Genomic DNA, 17,722 nt, shown 5'->3' with positions numbered 1-17,722 from the left:
TTTGCTAGAGAAGGGAGCGGTGGTCAAAGTCTCGGACCTTCAATCACCGGGGTTTTACAACCGTCTCTTCCTAGTACCGAAGAAGACAGGAGGTTGGAGACCGGTGCTAGACGTCAGTGCTCTGAACGTCTTTGTCACAAAGACAAAGTTCACAATGGAGACCACGAAGTCAGTCTTAGCAGCGGTCAGAAAGGGAGACTGGATGGTCTCTCTCGACCTAAGAGACGCCTACTTCCACATCCCCATTCACTCAGATTCCCAACCTTTTCTGAGATTTGTGTTCGACAATGTGGTGTACCAGTTTCGGGCCCTGTGCTTTGGCCTAAGTCCTGCTCCTCTCGTGTTTACGAGGCTTATGAGGAATGTGGCAAAATTCCTCCATTTATCGGGTATCCGAGCCTCCCTTTACTTGGACGACTGGCTTCTCAGAGCCTCGTCCAGTCATCCCTGTCTGAAGGATCTCAATTGGACATTGGATCTGACCAAGGAATTGGGACTTCTGGTCAATATGGAAAAGTCTCAGCTGATCCCATCCCAAACTATACTGTATTTAGGGATGGAGATTCGCAGTCCAGTTTTTCGGGCTTTTCCGTCTGCCCCCAGAATAGATCAAGCCCTGCTCGTAATCCAAAGGATGTTGAAGAGAGAACGTTGCTCAGTCAGGAATTGGATGAGTCTAGTAGGAACTCTATCATCCCTGGAGCAGTTTGTCTCACTAGGAAGGCTACACCTCCGACCTCTACAATTCCATCTAGCGTTTCACTGGAAAAAGGACAAGACGCTAGAGGCGGTCTCGATCCCGATTTCCGAAACAGTAAAGGCTTGCCTGAATTGGTGGAAAGACAATATCAGTCTACGAGAGGGACTTCCTCTAGCAGTTCAGAAACCAGACCACGTTCTTTTCTCAGACGCATCGGATCTGGGTTGGGGTGCGACACTGGACAGTCGGGAATGCTCAGGTCTGTGGACCTCAAGTCAGAGGAGTATGCACATCAACGCCAAGGAGCTTTTGGCGGTACACCTGGCCTTGATGAGCTTCGAGGGTCTCCTTCGAGACAAAGTGGTGGAGATCAACTCGGACAACACCACAGCCTTGGCGTACATTTCCAAGCAAGGAGGCACCCACTCCCTGACACTGTACGAGATCGCAAGGGACCTGCTCATCTGGTCAAGAGATCGAGGCATCTCCCTGGTGACGAGATTTATCCAGGGCGACTTGAACGTTCTAGCAGATTGCCTCAGTCGGAGGGGTCAGGTAATTCCTACCGAATGGACCCTCCACAAGGACGTGTGCAAGAGGCTTTGGGCGACTTGGGGTCAACCCACAATAGACCTCTTTGCAACCTCGATGACCAAGAGGCTTCCAATCTATTGCTCTCCAGTACCAGACCCAGCAGCAATACATATAGACGCCTTTCTCCTAGATTGGTCTCACCTAGACCTTTACGCATTCCCACCATTCAAGATTGTCAATAAGGTACTGCAGAAATTCGCCTCTCACGAAGGGACAAGGTTGACGTTAGTTGCTCCCCTCTGGCCCGCGAGAGAATGGTTCACCGAGGTACTTCGATGGCTGGTAGACTTTCCAAGAAGTCTTCCTCTAAGAGTGGACCTATTACGTCAGCCCCACGTAAAGAAGGTACACCAAAGCCTCCACGCTCTTTGTCTGACTGCCTTCAGACTATCGAAAGACTTTCTAGAGCTAGAGGCTTTTCGAAGGAGGCAGCCAGTGCGATTGCAAGAGCGAGGAGAGCTTCTACCATTAGAGTTTACCAATCGAAGTGGGAAATCTTCCGAGACTGGTGCAAGTCAGTATCTGTATCCTCGTCCAGTACCTCTGTAGCCCAAATCGCTGATTTTCTCTTATACCTGAGAAGAGTTCGCTCCCTTTCAGCTCCCACGATCAAGGGCTACAGGAGCATGTTGGCTTCGGTCTTCCGGCATAGAGGCTTAGATCTTTCCAACAACAAAGATCTACAAGATCTCCTTAAGTCTTTTGAGACCTCTAAGGAACGTCGTTTGGCTACTCCTGGATGGAACTTAGACGTGGTCCTAAGATTCCTCATGTCAGACAGGTTTGAGCCTTTACATTCAGCCTCCCTGAAGGATCTCACTCTTAAGACTCTTTTCCTGGTGTGCTTGGCCTCGGCTAAAAGAGTCAGTGAGCTTCATGCCTTCAGCAAGAACATCGGTTTTTCGACAGAAAAAGCCACTTGTTCCCTTCAACTTGGTTTCCTGGCCAAGAATGAACTGCCTTCTCGTCCTTGGCCTAAATCTTTTGATATTCCTAGCTTGTCAGAGATCGTAGGCAACGAACTAGAGAGAGTACTATGCCCCGTTAGAGCTCTTAAGTTCTATTTAGCTCGTACTAAGCCTTTACGAGGTAAATCTGAAGCGTTATGGTGTTCGGTTAAGAAACCATCCTTACCTATGTCAAAGAATGCTTTGTCATATTTTATCAGACTTTTAATACGAGAAGCCCATTCCCACTTGAGTGAGGAAGACCGATCTTTGCTTAAGGTGAAGACGCACGAGATTAGAGCTATAGCAACTTCCGTGGCCTTCAAGCAAAATAGATCTCTGCAAAGTATCATGGACGTGACCTTTTGGAGAAGCAAGTCAGTGTTCGCGTCATTTTACTTGAAAGATGTCCAGACTCTTTACGAGGACTGCTACACACTGGGTCCATTCGTAGCAGCGAGTGCAGTAGTGGGTGAGGGTTCAACCACTACACTTCCCTAATTCCATATCCTTTTAATCTGTCTCTTGAAATGTTTTTAATATTGTTTTATGGGTTGTACGGAAGGCTAAGAAGCCTTTCGCATCCTGGTTGATTTGGCGGGTGGTCAAAGTCATTTCTTGAGAGCGCCCAGATTAGGGGTTTGATGAGGTCCTGTTGTATGGGTTGCAGCCCTTGATACTTCAGCTCCTGGGAGTCTGTCAGCATCCTAAGAGGATCGCTGGGCTCCGTGAGGAAGACAGACTTACAAGGCAGAGTAATCGTCTAAGTCAACTTCCTTACCAGGTACCTATATATTTTGGTTTTGTTATATTGATAACTGTCAAAATGAAAAAACTCTTAGCTTATACGCTGTAAACATAATTAACTGGTCTCTACCCACCTCCTTGGGTGTGAATCAGCTATTATATATTCACCGGCTAAGTTAAATATTTAAAAATGATATTTTAATTATAAAATAAATTTTTGAATATACTTACCCGGTGAATATATAAATTAAATGACCCTCCCTTCCTCCCCAATAGAGACGCAGCGGGACGAGAAGAATTGAAGGTTTTGTTTACATACAAGAGTGGTATCTGGCCGACAGTTGGCGCTGGTGGGCACACCCGCAACCTTCATAGCGATCGCTCGCGAGTTTTTTTAGTGTGTTTTCTGTCGAGCCGCAGAGTTGCAGCTATTATATATTCACCGGGTAAGTATATTCAAAAATTTATTTTATAATTAAAATATCATATTTTACCATTAGTATAAATTATACCAAATTTCTAAAAAGTGAATTGTGTAAAATAATCGGTAATTAGGAGGGCTATATTGTACTGCACTGTAAAAATGAGTAAAGGTAAAGGTTATTGGTTTTGTTAAATAATATTCCACTGTCCCCATTCATTACCTATCATTTTATGACAAAAGAATGTAACCTGGGAGCTGTAATTTAATTATATCGGGATCATGGCCATTATTATGATAGCCTGCATTTGATTTGACAAAAATTTGTTTTAAATTCTTACTTGATTTATTTGCTAATTTTTTCATACTAGCTCATTCATGTTTCATCTAATTTTCAGTTTGCTGAATGACAAAGAATTAACTCCCAACTTATTCTTTTCTGAGTTTCTTACAATGAAGTATAGTTAGTGGCATATCAGAAATAGAATGTAATTTCTTAACTGTCCTTACAGATTCCGGTAACATATCCAGCCACAGCACCTGAGATAGCATTGCCGGAACTGGATGGTAAAACGGCCAAAATGTACAGAGGGGGTCGAATCTGCTTGACAGACCACTTTAAACCTCTCTGGGCTCGTAATGTTCCTAAGTTTGGCATTGCCCATGCTATGGCATTAGGGGTAAGATCTTGTTATTTTTTGTTTTATTAACTCCACCTACAAAGTTGGAAGGAGGTTATGTTTTCCCCTGCCTCTATTTGTTTGTGTATGTGTTTGTGAACAGCTTCCTGACCACAATTTTAATTGTAGAGTAATGGAAATTATGGGGATTAACTTTTATGTAAAAAGTTGGAAATTATTAAATTTTGGAAGGTCAAGGTCAAAGATCAATGTCACGGTCAAGTAAAGTGTCCAATTCACGTAATTAGCCTTAAGTTTGGACATCGTTGTCATAGAGACTTCAAACTCGAGTCATATTTTAGTGTTTAAAAATCCATGCCATTTAATACATGTTAAGGTCAAAGTCAAATAAAAGGTCGAGAAATAAGCTGCCGCGGCGGAGGTCTGCGCTCTACTAAGTGCCCCTCTAGTTTTTGAAGTAGATGTTGCTGTGTAGTTATAAACTGCTTTGCATCCTCTTTTCATACTTATATACATTCATTTACTTTGATAATAGTTTTCTTTATTTGTACTGTATGCTTCTGAATATCAGTTCGTAAACTTTAGTGTATTAAAAGAATTAATTTTGTACTGAAATGAGAAAATTATATATGCTAGGAAAGGTTGATTTATATTTGTTATTATTAAATTTATTAAATTGTCTTAAGACGAATATCTACTAGACTGAAGGCTTTTATGATGGTTGTTTCAAATTTGTAGGGAGTGATAGGAGGATAGATGTGAGAAAAGCAAGAGAGCGTGCTAGAAATAGAAATGAATGGCGAGCGATTGTGACGCTGTTCCGGTAGGCCCTGCTGCTTCCTCCGGTGCCTTGGTTGACCGCAGAGGTTGCAGCAGTAGGGGATTGTGCGTTATGAAGCTTCATCTGTGGTGGATAACGGGGGAGGGTGGGCTGTGGCACCCTAGCAGTACCAGTCAAACTCGGTTGAGTCCCTTGTCAGGCTGGGAGGAACGTAGAGAGGAGATGTCCCCTATTTTTGTTTCATTTGTTTGATGTCGGCTACCTCCCAAAATTGGGGGAAATGCCTTGGTATATGTATGTACCACATACAGTAATTGGATGAAAAAGTTAACTGGTGTTAGGTGATAAAAACACATGTCGGTATTTGAAAAAATGCTCATTTAAATAAAATGCTTATGCAAGTCCACCCTAGGAAATTAATATTTGATGATATCTTTTTTTAACCAGGCAGTTGCACTTAGTTTGAATGTTATTATAGAAAACAAGAAATGTAAGAAAAAGTGTATTACAGTACTTCTTGTTATGTTTCTTGCTTCTAGTTTTCCAAGAAGAAGAATTTCTGAAAAGTTGCAGTAGAAGCTATGAAAAACGCAATTGAATAAATTTCATGATATAATATTTGGATAATGATGTATTTGCTTAAATTAAAATAAAAGTAAATTTCAAATTTTTAAATTGGCTTAGTTGCTGTGAAAAAGCAAAGGACTGTGCTTGGCATCAACTATTTTTAAACAGGATGGAATCAAATGAAAGGGTAATATGGAAGTTTATTTGCTGAATGATTTGCCTAAGGTTTTCATATTTAGATTCACAATTTAAGAAAGTAAGGGGAGTAATTAGCATTGCCAAACACTGCAAAAACCTTGATGAGAATGTGCTAGAAAATGTTATAAGAGTACAGTAACATAGTAATTCAAGACTCCAACATTAGATTTTGTTTGTATTTTCTGGACTCTGTTTGACTTAATGCAATTTGCCAATATTTTAAATTGAAGGTTACACGTGAATTATAGTTTAGAAATTATTTAGAACTACATTTAGTAAGAAAGTGTGAACAAGGAAGTGATAGGACGTAGATGACCTGCGATGAAGCCTCGGGAAATTGTAGAAAAATGGGATAGGTGTTGACATTGACCTGATAAAAATTCAGGAAAACTAAGTTCAGGATAGAAAAGAATGGAGAGAACTTGTTTCACCGCGTAACATCGTAAAGGGAAAAGGACTGATATAGAGTAATTTATGATGATGGCGTTACAGTAGTACCCCAGTTTATGTTCGTTCAGCATAATTGGTCATCTTTAAATATTAAATGGAAAAATAGAATGTGTTATGTTGTTTTACGCAACTTTACATCGCTCTTAATGTCGAACCATTACATTAATAACGGTAAAAACATAATTATTTATTAAATAAGTAAATACACTACGTATACGTACATGCATTACAAAAATGATAGTGATACTGTATACATAGTATACACAGAAGATATAATTATCTCTTAAGTATGAAGGAAAAGTGGTGTTACATTTGAGAGCTGTTTTCCAACTAGGGTTGTAGCTTTGCTAGCAATAATAATAATAATGATAACCATAAAATTTTTATTATTGGTTGTTGAAAAAGGAATTATTCTTTTTTAGCCTTCATGTAAATTTGAAATTCAGTGATTTTTGTTCCCTAAAGTATGTTATTATTTCTTTACAGCTTGGACCTTGGTTGGCAGTAGAAATTCCAGATATGATCCAGCGTGAGGTAATCACTTATGTGGAGAAGAAATCTTAGCAACTTCATGAAGCAATCCGGGTAAACCATTTAATTTCAGTGAGCAATCTTGCATTTTTTTTATAAACATTTTTGTCAAATGATGTAAATCTTAGTTATTTAATTGACATTTTTTCACTGTGAATCTTTTCTTCTATCTTTGTGAATTGATCTGTTATCTGACGAAATTAAGAGTTTAAAATCAATTAAGTTTATACCATGTTTGTTGGAATAAAATTTTAATAACAAAGTTTTCATACTCTATTTCAAATTTTAATAAGATTTCCAGGTTGTTTTGCATTTAGGCAGTTGGGGATGTTGATATTCTCCTACCTCTTATGTTGTTTTTTGCAGTGTAAGAGAGTAAGTGTGCCAGCTGGATAAGTGGCCTTGTGATAGTTCTTGACCACATAATTTCCAATGGCAAAGCTGTGCTGTAGCCACTCTGTTACTGGATTACATTCTATAGTATAGAGTTTGATTCCTTTGACATACCGTACATCTTTTTTATTGTTTGTTATTGTTAGCATATGAACATCATGTTCATGCTTCCTGGATAAGTAAATGGCCGTAGCAAAACACGACTGCATAAATAATTAAAAACAAAACACCGAAAGTGATTTTGAACAGAAAAAAAAAAAAAAACCTTTTCACATTACAGTGGTACCTCTACATACGAATTTAATTCGTTCCACAACCTACTTCGGATGTAGAAAATGTTCGGATGTAGAAACGAATTTTCCCATAAGAATACATGGTAATTCATTTAATTCGTTCCTCAGCCTAAAAACCCATAATAAATCCTTAATAAATGGCTACACATAATTACACATAACAATAACATAACTGCATAATATGAAAGAAGCATGTAAAAAAGATAATTATAAAGAAATAATGAATAAAAAATGTGTTTTATTGCCACTTTACCTTAGAGAGAGACCAACGCAGGTGTAGGATTTGCTACGCCAGGAAGAGACAGACGATCGGCGAGAAGGTAGACATGGTGTTGACATGTTATTTAAATAAATACTCTCTCTCTCTCTCTCTCTCTCTCTCTCTCTCTCTCTTGTTCTTCTTCACTATTAGTGTTAGAGACGAGAGAGAGAGAGAGATATTAAACAAAAATGACATTAAACAAAAATTGTGTTGTGTACATATGATTTTTAACAGCGTTAACGAGTTGAAAGACAGTTAAATGTAACTAAAAAAACAATATCAGCGAATCTGAATTCCTTTATTAACTAAAACAAATATTGATACAAACACACTCGTGTACGTATGCGCAAACACACACACACACGCACGAGGAGACACGATCGGCGAGGAGGTAGAGATGGTGACTGCGATAACATACCGTAAGTTACACTACGGAAATTTTAATCTAACTTAGCTTATTTATTTATTTTTTTAATTTTTATATTTCATATTTTTTACATTTTTTTTCTTTTGATTTTTTATTTTCATTACTTTCAGTGACGAGTTACGGTATGTTATCGCAGTCACCATCTCTACCTCCTCCCCGACCGTCTCTCTTATTGCGTAGCAATTCTTGCACCTGTGTGTGTGTGTTTGTGCATACGCACACGAGTGTGTTTGTATCAATATTTGTTTTAGTTAATAAAGGAATTCAGATTAGCTGTAATTACTTTCTTAGTTTCATTTAATTGTTTTTCAACTCGTTGACGCTGTTAAAAATCATATGTACTCTAAACACATTTTTGTTTAATCTCTCTCTCTCTCTCTCTCTCTCTCTCTCTCTCTCTCTCGGAAAAAAAATAATAGACGTAGACGTATCTAACACTGTAACAGCGAAGAAGAACGAGAGAGAGAGAGAGAGAGAGAGAGAGAATTTTATTTAAAGAACATGTTAATGCTATGTTTAGAGAGAAACAGAAAAAGAGAGAAGTGTTATTAATAGAGCTTGTTAATGGTATCTTGGTTTTCTTTGCTTCACTTTTTTCTTTCTTTCTGTTCATCACGCTGGCCCTTCTCACAAATGATCGTTGCCAACAATCTCTTTGTCCTTTATCCCTATCAACAAAAGGCGTTCTATCTCTTCCAGGGTATTGCTACGATGTCTTGTAATAATGGTGATCCCCTTCGATGGTTATTTGCTTTAATGGCTGCCTTCAGCTTGATGATCCTCGAGATCATAGGCCTATTCCGGCCATATTGTTTAGCCATGCAGTATCACGCACATGCACACTGCTCTCATGTTTTTCTATAATTTCTTGCTTCAATTCTAATGAAAGAATTGCCTTCTTCCTGTACTGAAACTTAGCTTCTTAGGCACCATGATTATAGGTAAAATCAAAAAGGAAATGTGAGAAAAGGAAGAAAATAAGCACTGTTAATAACAGACCAAACAGAGGACAACCACACGATACACACAAGAACAGAGAACTGAGCACTCGACGCTCAATGGCGTAATGTTTACTTCGTGTGTCGAAATAAAATTCGGGTGTAGAGTCAAAAATTTGCTCGAATTTTACTTCGGATGTTGGAAAATTCGGATGTAGAGGTTCCACTGTACTACTATTATTAAAGATAGTGAATATTGGATAACTATTTCAGTACTTGATTACAGTTTTCACAAGTCAGAACTTTTGATATTACCAATCCCATGATATGAAAAGACAAAGGCTGTGCATAAACAAGTGCCCAGGTGGTATCGTCTCCAGTATTAGTATTGGTTCTTGGTAAAGACAGGTTATCTGTTACCAGACGAAATTTATCATTGAAGATGCTGTGACAAGTTATAGAGAGCCTGAATCCTTGCGTCACCCTTACAAACACGCACCAACTTTGTACTTTGCACGTTGAAATACTAGCCTTAGAACAGGGAGGTAATATTTCTTTGGTATTTTTTGTATTGAATGCCTGTTATAGCCTTTTACAGGAAAGTCCTTGAAGACTACACAGCACATTGACCCAAAAATTATAAATTTGTAAATCAAAAGCAGATAAAGATATTACTAGATCAGCTATTGAAATTTGTACCTGTATGTTATGGATATTGATTGATTCACTGTGAAGTACCTGGGGAACAACTCGGAATTGAATAATCATGTAAACAGCGTGGATAAATCATAGGCAAAACACAGTTCATGGTTTGTTTATTAAATAAAATTGTAGGTTTGTGAAAGAAAAAAGGTTTGAGGAAAAGAAAAGACAAATTTAGGCTCTGGAAATGAAAAAGGTGCATTCTGTTTGCTCCTCTGGCCTGGTAATATGAATTATGATGCCAGAGCATATGTCAGTATGTCTGAATAACCTATGAATAATGAGTAAAATGGTACATTGTTTATAATGTAATTCTTCTTATGGATGAAATGCACCATGTTATATACCTTCACAGAAGGTAAATAACAATAAAAGGGTAAAGACACTGATAAGTGATCGCGAATTATCATTCACGAACGCCTCTACTGTAATACTTCTTGGTACGTAAGGAAACTATCAGAGTACATATAAAGAGTATACATATTTGTGGCTTACCATTTAGTGCAAAGAGCGTCTTTGAGCAATTATAATGTTTTACATTCATTACTATAGAATAAAATGCATGATCGGTTGCTAAGCATAATGACACAGGTTAACGAGATATGATTACTTAAAAAAGACTTTTCAATTATTTGGAATCATATAGTAAAACTCAAATGTTTTTTCAGGCAAAGTATGTACACCTACAATATATAGTACAATAAGATTAAACTTTTAAAATATGTAAAGAGTTAACAAGCATACCAGAAAAAACAGTAATATGATATAATCAAGAGAAAACAGAAAGGCACTAGTAGTGTTCTTTAATTGTACTGTATAAAATTCTAATCACTCTGACATTTAGGCATCAGATAACTTTCGATAGACAATCTATTTTAATTTTACACAAATTTTTTAAGCATTAACATTAAATAATTTAGTTTAAGGAAATCAGTCCTGTGAGGGACTTCTGCTTGATCTAAGATATATAGTAGTCGAAGACACAGCTCTGGCAGAAGAAGGGCGACTAGTGCTCTCCCTTTCTTCAGATTCCCGACCACTGTAGGCAGTTGGAGGGGATGCTTCACGACTGGAACTATCATCATGGTGGTTATTTAATTGTAAGGTGAAGGAAGTTTCAGCAGTCCCAACATTACCACCAGATTCTGACCGTTCATCACTACATGGAGAGTTCTCTTTTGATTTGTCTGTGGCTTTTTCAGCTTCATTGCATTCATTTGTTTCGGCTTCAGGTTTATCTTTTTCATTAGTTTTGAAACTATCATCTTCCAAATTTTGATGATCATCTTTAACTTCTTTCTTCTTCTTTGATTTTGTGGTGCGTGACTTGGCTTCCTGGGAAACAGCAGAGGGTCGTAAGCGACCGTGACGTCCACGTTTCATTGTGGCTAAAATACTTTTCATTTCCTGTACTGCATCTGCTGGTTTTTCTTTAACATCTGACTCTGTTTTCTTGTTGATGCCTCCAATACCAAATGGTTTCGTAGACTTAAGTTTTACGCCACCCTGTTTAATCTGGTTAATGAGATCATCCATTCCTCCTCTCCCACTAGAATCTGAAAAATGGAATAAGGTGATAAGTGACACCGTAATCTCAAAGGAAATGCCATGATGAATTCATCAAACTGTCCATTGTTTTTCTAAAGGTGACAAGGAAGATTTATAAAGTTGACATGCAAGGTCAAAATTTGTACTTACCAAAGCCATCTGCATCCTTGTCTTTCCGACTCTTTGAAACGCCTATCATGGTCGCTAAAGTAGTCACTGGATTGACTGGTGGCGGAGGTGGCGGAGGAGGGGGTGGGGGAGGTGGTGGTGGTGGCGGAGGTGGCGGGCCTCCTGGTGGGGGTGGAGGACAGCCAGGAGGAGGGGGTGGTGGAGGTGGTGGAGGAGGAGGAGCAGGAATACCCGTTGGTTGAAGCTCCAAAGACACCGAAGATTTGCAGACAGAATTCCCTTCCAGTATCGCTCTCTGAGCTTTGCGCTCCAAAATCTGTATTTGCTTTTGCTGTTCTTCCACTGAAAGAACAATAGGAAATTTATCTAAATCTGCATTTTCCTAATCAGCAATGGAACAGATATTTAATTGTAAAAAAAAACTGACAATACAATGGAACAGATATTTAATTGTAAAAAAAAAACTGGCAATACAATGGAACAGATATTTAATTGTAAAAAAAAAACATCTGACAATACAAAAGAAAACTATATTTTCAATATTAAACTTAGCCGGTGATTATATAAGCTGCAGCTCTGCTGCCCGACAGAAAAACTCTACGTTCAAAATACGCCAGCGATCGCTATGCAGGTAGGGGGTGTACATCAACAGCGCCATCTGTCGAGCAGGTACTCAAGTACTCCATGTAAACACAGAACCAATTTTCTCTCTGTCGTGCCACCGGCAAGACCTACTAAATTCGCTGTTGCTTACTGGATTGGTTTTCACAGATTTTGGTGAAGTACACATTTCTAGTTATTAGCTTTCGCTTTGCAGAGGTTATCTTCAATACATCCTTGCTTTCTTTTATTGATTTTGGATTATTTGTTGACGACTTTGGATAGATTTTGAATTCCCCTTTGACTAATTCAAGATGGCTGACCCTTCTCAAGTCCCTAAATACAGAAAGTGTAGTGCTAGGGACTGTTCAAGGCGTCTTCCGAAGGCCTCTATCGATCCGCACACCGTTTGTTCCAATTGTCGGGATAAAGCCTGTCAATTGGAAGATCGATGTGAGGAATGCGTTGGGCTTTCGGAATTCGATTTTCTCGAATTCCTGAAATATTCACGTAGGCTAGAGAGAGATAGAGTCAGGAGAAGTTCATCTCGCTCCGTTGATATTTCCTCTCCTCATGCCCCACAACCTTTTCCTTCCCCTGTAGTGGTTGCTCCTGATCCCCCTTCTAGCACTCAACAACCTTCGATGGCAGATATGATGCGTGCCATCCAGGCTCTGGGTGAGAGAGTCGAGTCATTGGCGAGTGACCGTAACCAACTCATGGCAGACGTCAAGGAGTTGAAGGGTAAGAGTGCAGTGGGTAGTGACAAAGTGAGTGCCAGTGTTGTGGAAAGTGTTGTGGATAGTGTTGCGCTTGAGGGTTCGTCTGTTCGTGCCTGTCGTCCTCCTAGTCCGGGACCTCTTGCAAGCTCCCAAGCCCAGGGGAGAAGCAATGTCGTACGACCAAAGGGTTCGAGAGGCTTTAATCAGAGAACAGACGTTCCCTCCGTGGTTTCGGACGTACAGTATCTATCCAAGATCGTCCCACCCACAAGAAGACGAGAGAGCCCATTTATTCCTCGTCTGCGGAAGATGTTTCTCGGAAGAAACAATGGACCAAGGTCTCACGGCCTCTTAAACGCAAGTCGGTCCCTTCCGCGCAAGTCCAACGGCCCAGTTGTAGCCACTGGGTCAGTTCGGACTCGCTGCAGTCTTCCGATGACTGCACACCTCCTAAGAGAGGCAAAGCGGTACCGCATCAGGCAGTAACACCGTCTGTTGCCGCACCTGCTACTGTAGACCCTAAGTGGTCTTTGCTGCAGACCATGCAGACTCAGTTGACGTCTTTAATGCAGGACTTTCGTGCGGAGAAGGTTGACGCTGCACCAACCGCTAGCCTACAACCATCTACGGTTGTGCGTCCAGTGGACGCTGAGGCTACCTTCTCCCGCACTCCAGCTGTGAGAGTCCCGCCACCCATGCGCTGCCAGCCGCATGTTGACGTTCAGCGACGCACGGAACCCTCCGTTGACGTTCGCGAGTTACAACAACAACCTAAGTTGTTTTGTTTTGACGCTGTGCGTCAACTTCCGCAACCCAGTGTGGTTACCACTACTCGCCCACAGCAGACTAGACAGTCAGGAGTAGACGCTTTGCGCCCCCGCGCTGCTATGGTAGTTGCCAGCTCACAGACTGGGCAACAGTTCCATGACGTTGCGTCCGGTGCAGTCACGCATGCACCCGTACTGCCGGACTCAGTTGACCAGCCAACTCCTACTCCTTTGCCGCTTCCTCCTCAGTATTCAGATGATGGACTCTCTGATGATGACGACGCTGCACACATTGACGACCCGCATACGGACTTCGACGAACCCAAGACCACGCCTCCCTCCTTGGACTTAAGAAAAGTTCTTGCACTGTTCAGGGAGATGTATCCTGATCAGTTTGTTTCTGCGGCCCCACGCTCACCTCCATCTGAGTTCGCTTTAGGCACGCAGTCATCCGCGCCTGCCTTTACGAAGCTCGTCCTCGCCCGCTCGTCTAAGAGAGCTTTAAGAGTGTTGGGAGAATGGTTGCAGTCCAAAAAGCACCTTGGGAAGACAGCATTCACGTTTCCCCCTGCGAAACTCTCTTCCAGATCGAGCGTCTGGTATGCCACGGGAGAAGTTCTCGGCTTGGGAGTTCCTGCCTCTGCCCAGGGCGACTTCTCAAGCCTAGTAGACTCTCCCCGCAGGCTAGCCATGAGACGCTCCAAGATTTGTTGGACTCCTTCAGACTTAGACCATCTGATGAAAGGAGTGTTCAGAGCCTTCGAGGTTTTTAACTTTTTGGACTGGTGTTTGGGAGCGTTGAGCAGGAAGATCTCCCCTTCTGACAAGGATACTTCCATGCTCATTATGTCCTGCATGGACAAGGCCATACGGGACGGTTCCAGTGAGCTTGCGGCTTCGTTCGTTTCCGGGGTCCTCAAGAAACGGGAAAAACCTTTGCTCCTTCTTGTCAGCCGGAGTAACACAGTGTCAGAGATCGGAACTTATGTTTGCTCCTCTCTCAAAGTGCCTTTTCCCAGAAGAGTTGATAAAGGAGATTGCTGCCTCCTTGATTCAAAAAGACACGCATGACCTGGTTGCGTCATCTGCTCGCAAAGCCACCCCTTTGCCTACCGTGTCTAGACCCAGGATGGACACTCCAGCGTCCAGGTTCATTCCGCCCTTTCGTGGCAGAGCCTCCAGCAGAGGAGGTGCTCGTGCTGAAGGGAGACGCGGGATTAAGAAGAAAGGTACCAAGTCCTTTAAGGGCAGAGTCTGACTGCCACATTCTTCAGACAGCAGTGGGAGCCAGACTCAAGAACTTCTGGCAGTCTTGGGAGAAAAGGGGCGCAGATGCACAATCTGTGAAGTTGCTCAGAGAAGGGTACAAGATCCCGTTTATACGCAAACCCCCTCTAGCAACGTCGCCCATCGACCTCTCTCCCAGGTACAGAGAGGAGGACAAGAGACGAGCTTTGAAGCAAGAGGTGTCCCTCTTACTAGAAAAGGGAGCGGTAGTCAAAGTCCGGGACCATCAATCCCCGGGCTTCTACAACCGTCTCTTCTTAGTGGTAAAGAAGACAGGAGGGTGGAGGCCGGTGCTAGACGTCAGTGCTCTGAATGTCTTTGTCACAAAGCAGACGTTCGCCATGGAAACGACAAAGTCTGTTCTAGCAGCGGTCAGGAAGGAAGACTGGATGGTCTCTTTAGACCTAAGGGACGCTTACTTTCACGTCCCCATCCACCCAGATTCCCAACCTTATCTAAGGTTCGTTTACGTGAAGGTTGTCTACCAATTTCAAGCCCTGTGCTTTGGCCTAAGCACGGCTCCTCTTGTCTTTACGAAACTGATGAGGAATATTGCCAAATTCCTGCATTTAGCGGACATCAGAGCCTCCCTCTATTTGGACGACTGGCTTCTAAGAGCTGCTTCAAGTCGTCGCTGTCTGGAGAATCTAAAGTGGACTCTAGATCTGACCAAGGAATTGGGTCTCCTGGTCAATATGGAAAAGTCCCAACTGGTCCCATCCCAAACTATAGTGTACTTAGGGATGGAGATTCACAGTCAAGCTTTTCGGGCTTTTCCGTCGGCCCCCAGAATAAGTCAAGCCCAAGGATGCATCCAGAACATGCTAAAGAAGGACCGATGTTCAGTCAGACAGTGGATGAGTCTGATAGGGACGCTTTCATCCCTGGAACAGTTCATCGCGTTAGGGAGACTGCACCTCCGTCCCCTTCAATTTCACTTAGCTGTGCACTGGAAAAAGGACAAGACGCTAGAAGCGGTCTCGATCCCCATTTCCGAGAAGATGAAGTCATCACTGACTTGGTGGAAGGACAACATCCACCTCAGAGAGGGTCTGCCCCTGGCTGTTCAGACCCCCAACCACGTTCTCTTCTCGGACGCATCGGACACGGGCTGGGGTGCGACATTAGACGGTCGGGAATGCTCGGGATCTTGGAACTCGAATCAAAGAACGTTACATATCAACTGCAAGGAGCTACTGGCAGTTCATCTGGCCTTGAAAAGCTTCAAGTCCCTCCTTCTAGGCAAGGTGGTGGAGGTGAACTCAGACAACACCACGGCCTTGGCGTACATCTCCAAACAAGGAGGGACCCATTCTATGACGTTGTACGAGATCGCAAGGGACCTCCTCACTTGGTCAAGAGATCTAAACCTTTCTCTAGTAACGAGGTTCATTCAAGGCAACATGAATGTCATGGCGGACTGCCTCAGTCGGAAGGGTCAAATCATCCCAACAGAATGGACCCTACACAAGGATGTGTGCAAGAGACTATGGGCCACATGGGGCCAACCTACCATAGATCTCTTTGCAACCTCGATGACCAAGAGGCTCCCAAATTATTGCTCGCCAATCCCGGACCCAGCAGCAGTTCATATAGATGCCTTTCTACTGGATTGGTCCCATTTAGACCTTTATGCATTCCCCCCGTTCAAGATTGTCAACAAGGTACTGCAGAAGTTCGCCTCTCACGAAGGGACAAGGTTGACGTTAGTTGCTCCCCTCTGGCCCGCGAGAGAATGGTTCACCGAGGTACTTCAATGGCTGGTGGACGTTCCCAGAACTCTTCCTCTAAGAGTGGACCTTCTACGTCAGCCACACGTAAAGAAGGTACACCCAAGCCTCCACGCTCTTCGTCTGACTGCCTTCAGACTATCGAAAGACTCTCGAGAGCTAGAGGCTTTTCGAAGGAGGCAGCCAGGGCGATTGCTAGAGCAAGGAGGACATCCACTCTTAGAGTCTACCAGTCGAAGTGGGAAGTCTTCCGAAGCTGGTGCAAGTCAGTATCAGTATCCTCAACCAGTACCTCTGTAACCCAAATAGCTGACTTCCTTTTATACCTGAGGAAGGAAAGATCTCTTTCAGCTCCCACAATCAAAGGTTACAGAAGCATGTTGGCAACAGTCTTCCGTCACAGAGGCTTAGATCTTTCCAACAACAAAGATCTACAGGACCTCCTTAAGTCTTTTGAGACCTCGAAGGAGCGTCGTTTGGCTACACCAGGTTGGAATTTAGACGTGGTACTAAGATTCCTTATGTCAGAAAGGTTCGAGCCACTACAATCAGCCTCCTTTAAAGATCTCACTTTAAAGACTCTTTTCCTGGTTTGCTTAGCAACAGCTAAAAGAGTCAGTGAGATACACGCCTTCAGCAGGAACATCGGATTTTCATCTGAAACGGCTACATGTTCTTTACAGCTTGGTTTTCTAGCCAAAAACGAACTACCTTCTCGTCCTTGGCCGAAATCGTTCGATATTCCAAGCCTTTCTAATTTGGTTGGAAATGAACTAGAAAGAGTCTTATGCCCTGTTAGAGCTCTTAAGTTCTATTTAAGACGAACTAAACCTTTACGAGGACAGTCAGAAGCTTTATGGTGTGCTATTAAGAAACCTTCTTTACCTATGTCAAAGAATGCAGTTTCCTATTATATCAGACTGTTGATACGAGAAGCTCATTCCCATCTGAATGAGGAAGACCATGCTTTGCTGAAGGTAAGGACACATGAAGTTAGAGCTGTCGCAACTTCAGTGGCCTTTAAACAAAATAGATCTCTGCAGAGTATAATGGACGCAACCTATTGGAGAAGCAAGTCAGTGTTCGAGTCTTTTTATCTTAAAGATGTCCAGTCTCTTTACGAGAACTGCTACACCCTGGGACCATTCGTAGCAGCGAGTGCAGTAGTGGGTGAGGGCTCAACCACTACATTCCCCTAATTCCATAACCTTTTTTAATCTTTCTCTTGAAATGTTTTTTATTGTTGTTTTTGGGTTGTCCGGAAGGCTAAGAAGCCTTTCGCATCCTGGTTGATTTGGCGGGTGGTCAAATTCTTTTCTTGAGAAGCGCCTAGATTAGAGGTTTTGA

At 42.2% G+C, this 17,722-nt stretch overlaps 2 protein-coding genes across 3 annotated transcripts in view; one reads left to right on the top strand and one right to left on the bottom strand.

Annotated features, from left to right (window-relative positions):
* Ufc1 (Ubiquitin-fold modifier conjugating enzyme 1) overlaps positions 1–6,846 on the top strand; it is a 92,435-nt gene extending 85,589 nt beyond the window's left edge. For both annotated transcript variants that reach the window (XM_068381508.1, XM_068381509.1), the window contains exons 4-5: positions 3,922–4,089; positions 6,533–6,846. In XM_068381508.1, the coding sequence (XP_068237609.1) occupies positions 3,922–4,089; positions 6,533–6,610 (246 nt within the window). In that variant the 3' untranslated portion in view covers positions 6,611–6,846. The remainder of the gene's footprint in view (positions 1–3,921; positions 4,090–6,532) is intronic.
* A 2,842-nt stretch (positions 6,847–9,688) lies between these two features.
* Positions 9,689–17,722, bottom strand: part of LOC137647858 (shootin-1-like) — a 70,376-nt gene continuing 62,342 nt past the window's right edge. Inside the window, exons 10-11 of the mRNA XM_068380813.1 lie at positions 11,291–11,611; positions 9,689–11,148 (exon numbers count right to left, since the gene is read on the bottom strand). Of these exons, the coding sequence (XP_068236914.1) occupies positions 10,523–11,148; positions 11,291–11,611 (947 nt within the window). The 3' untranslated portion in view covers positions 9,689–10,522. The remainder of the gene's footprint in view (positions 11,149–11,290; positions 11,612–17,722) is intronic.

Source organism: Palaemon carinicauda, chromosome 10, assembly GCF_036898095.1.
Source record: "Palaemon carinicauda isolate YSFRI2023 chromosome 10, ASM3689809v2, whole genome shotgun sequence".
Lineage (NCBI taxonomy): Eukaryota > Metazoa > Arthropoda > Malacostraca > Decapoda > Palaemonidae > Palaemon > Palaemon carinicauda.
Note: the sequence above shows the minus strand (reverse complement) of the source record. Positions and strands in the feature narration are given on the sequence as shown.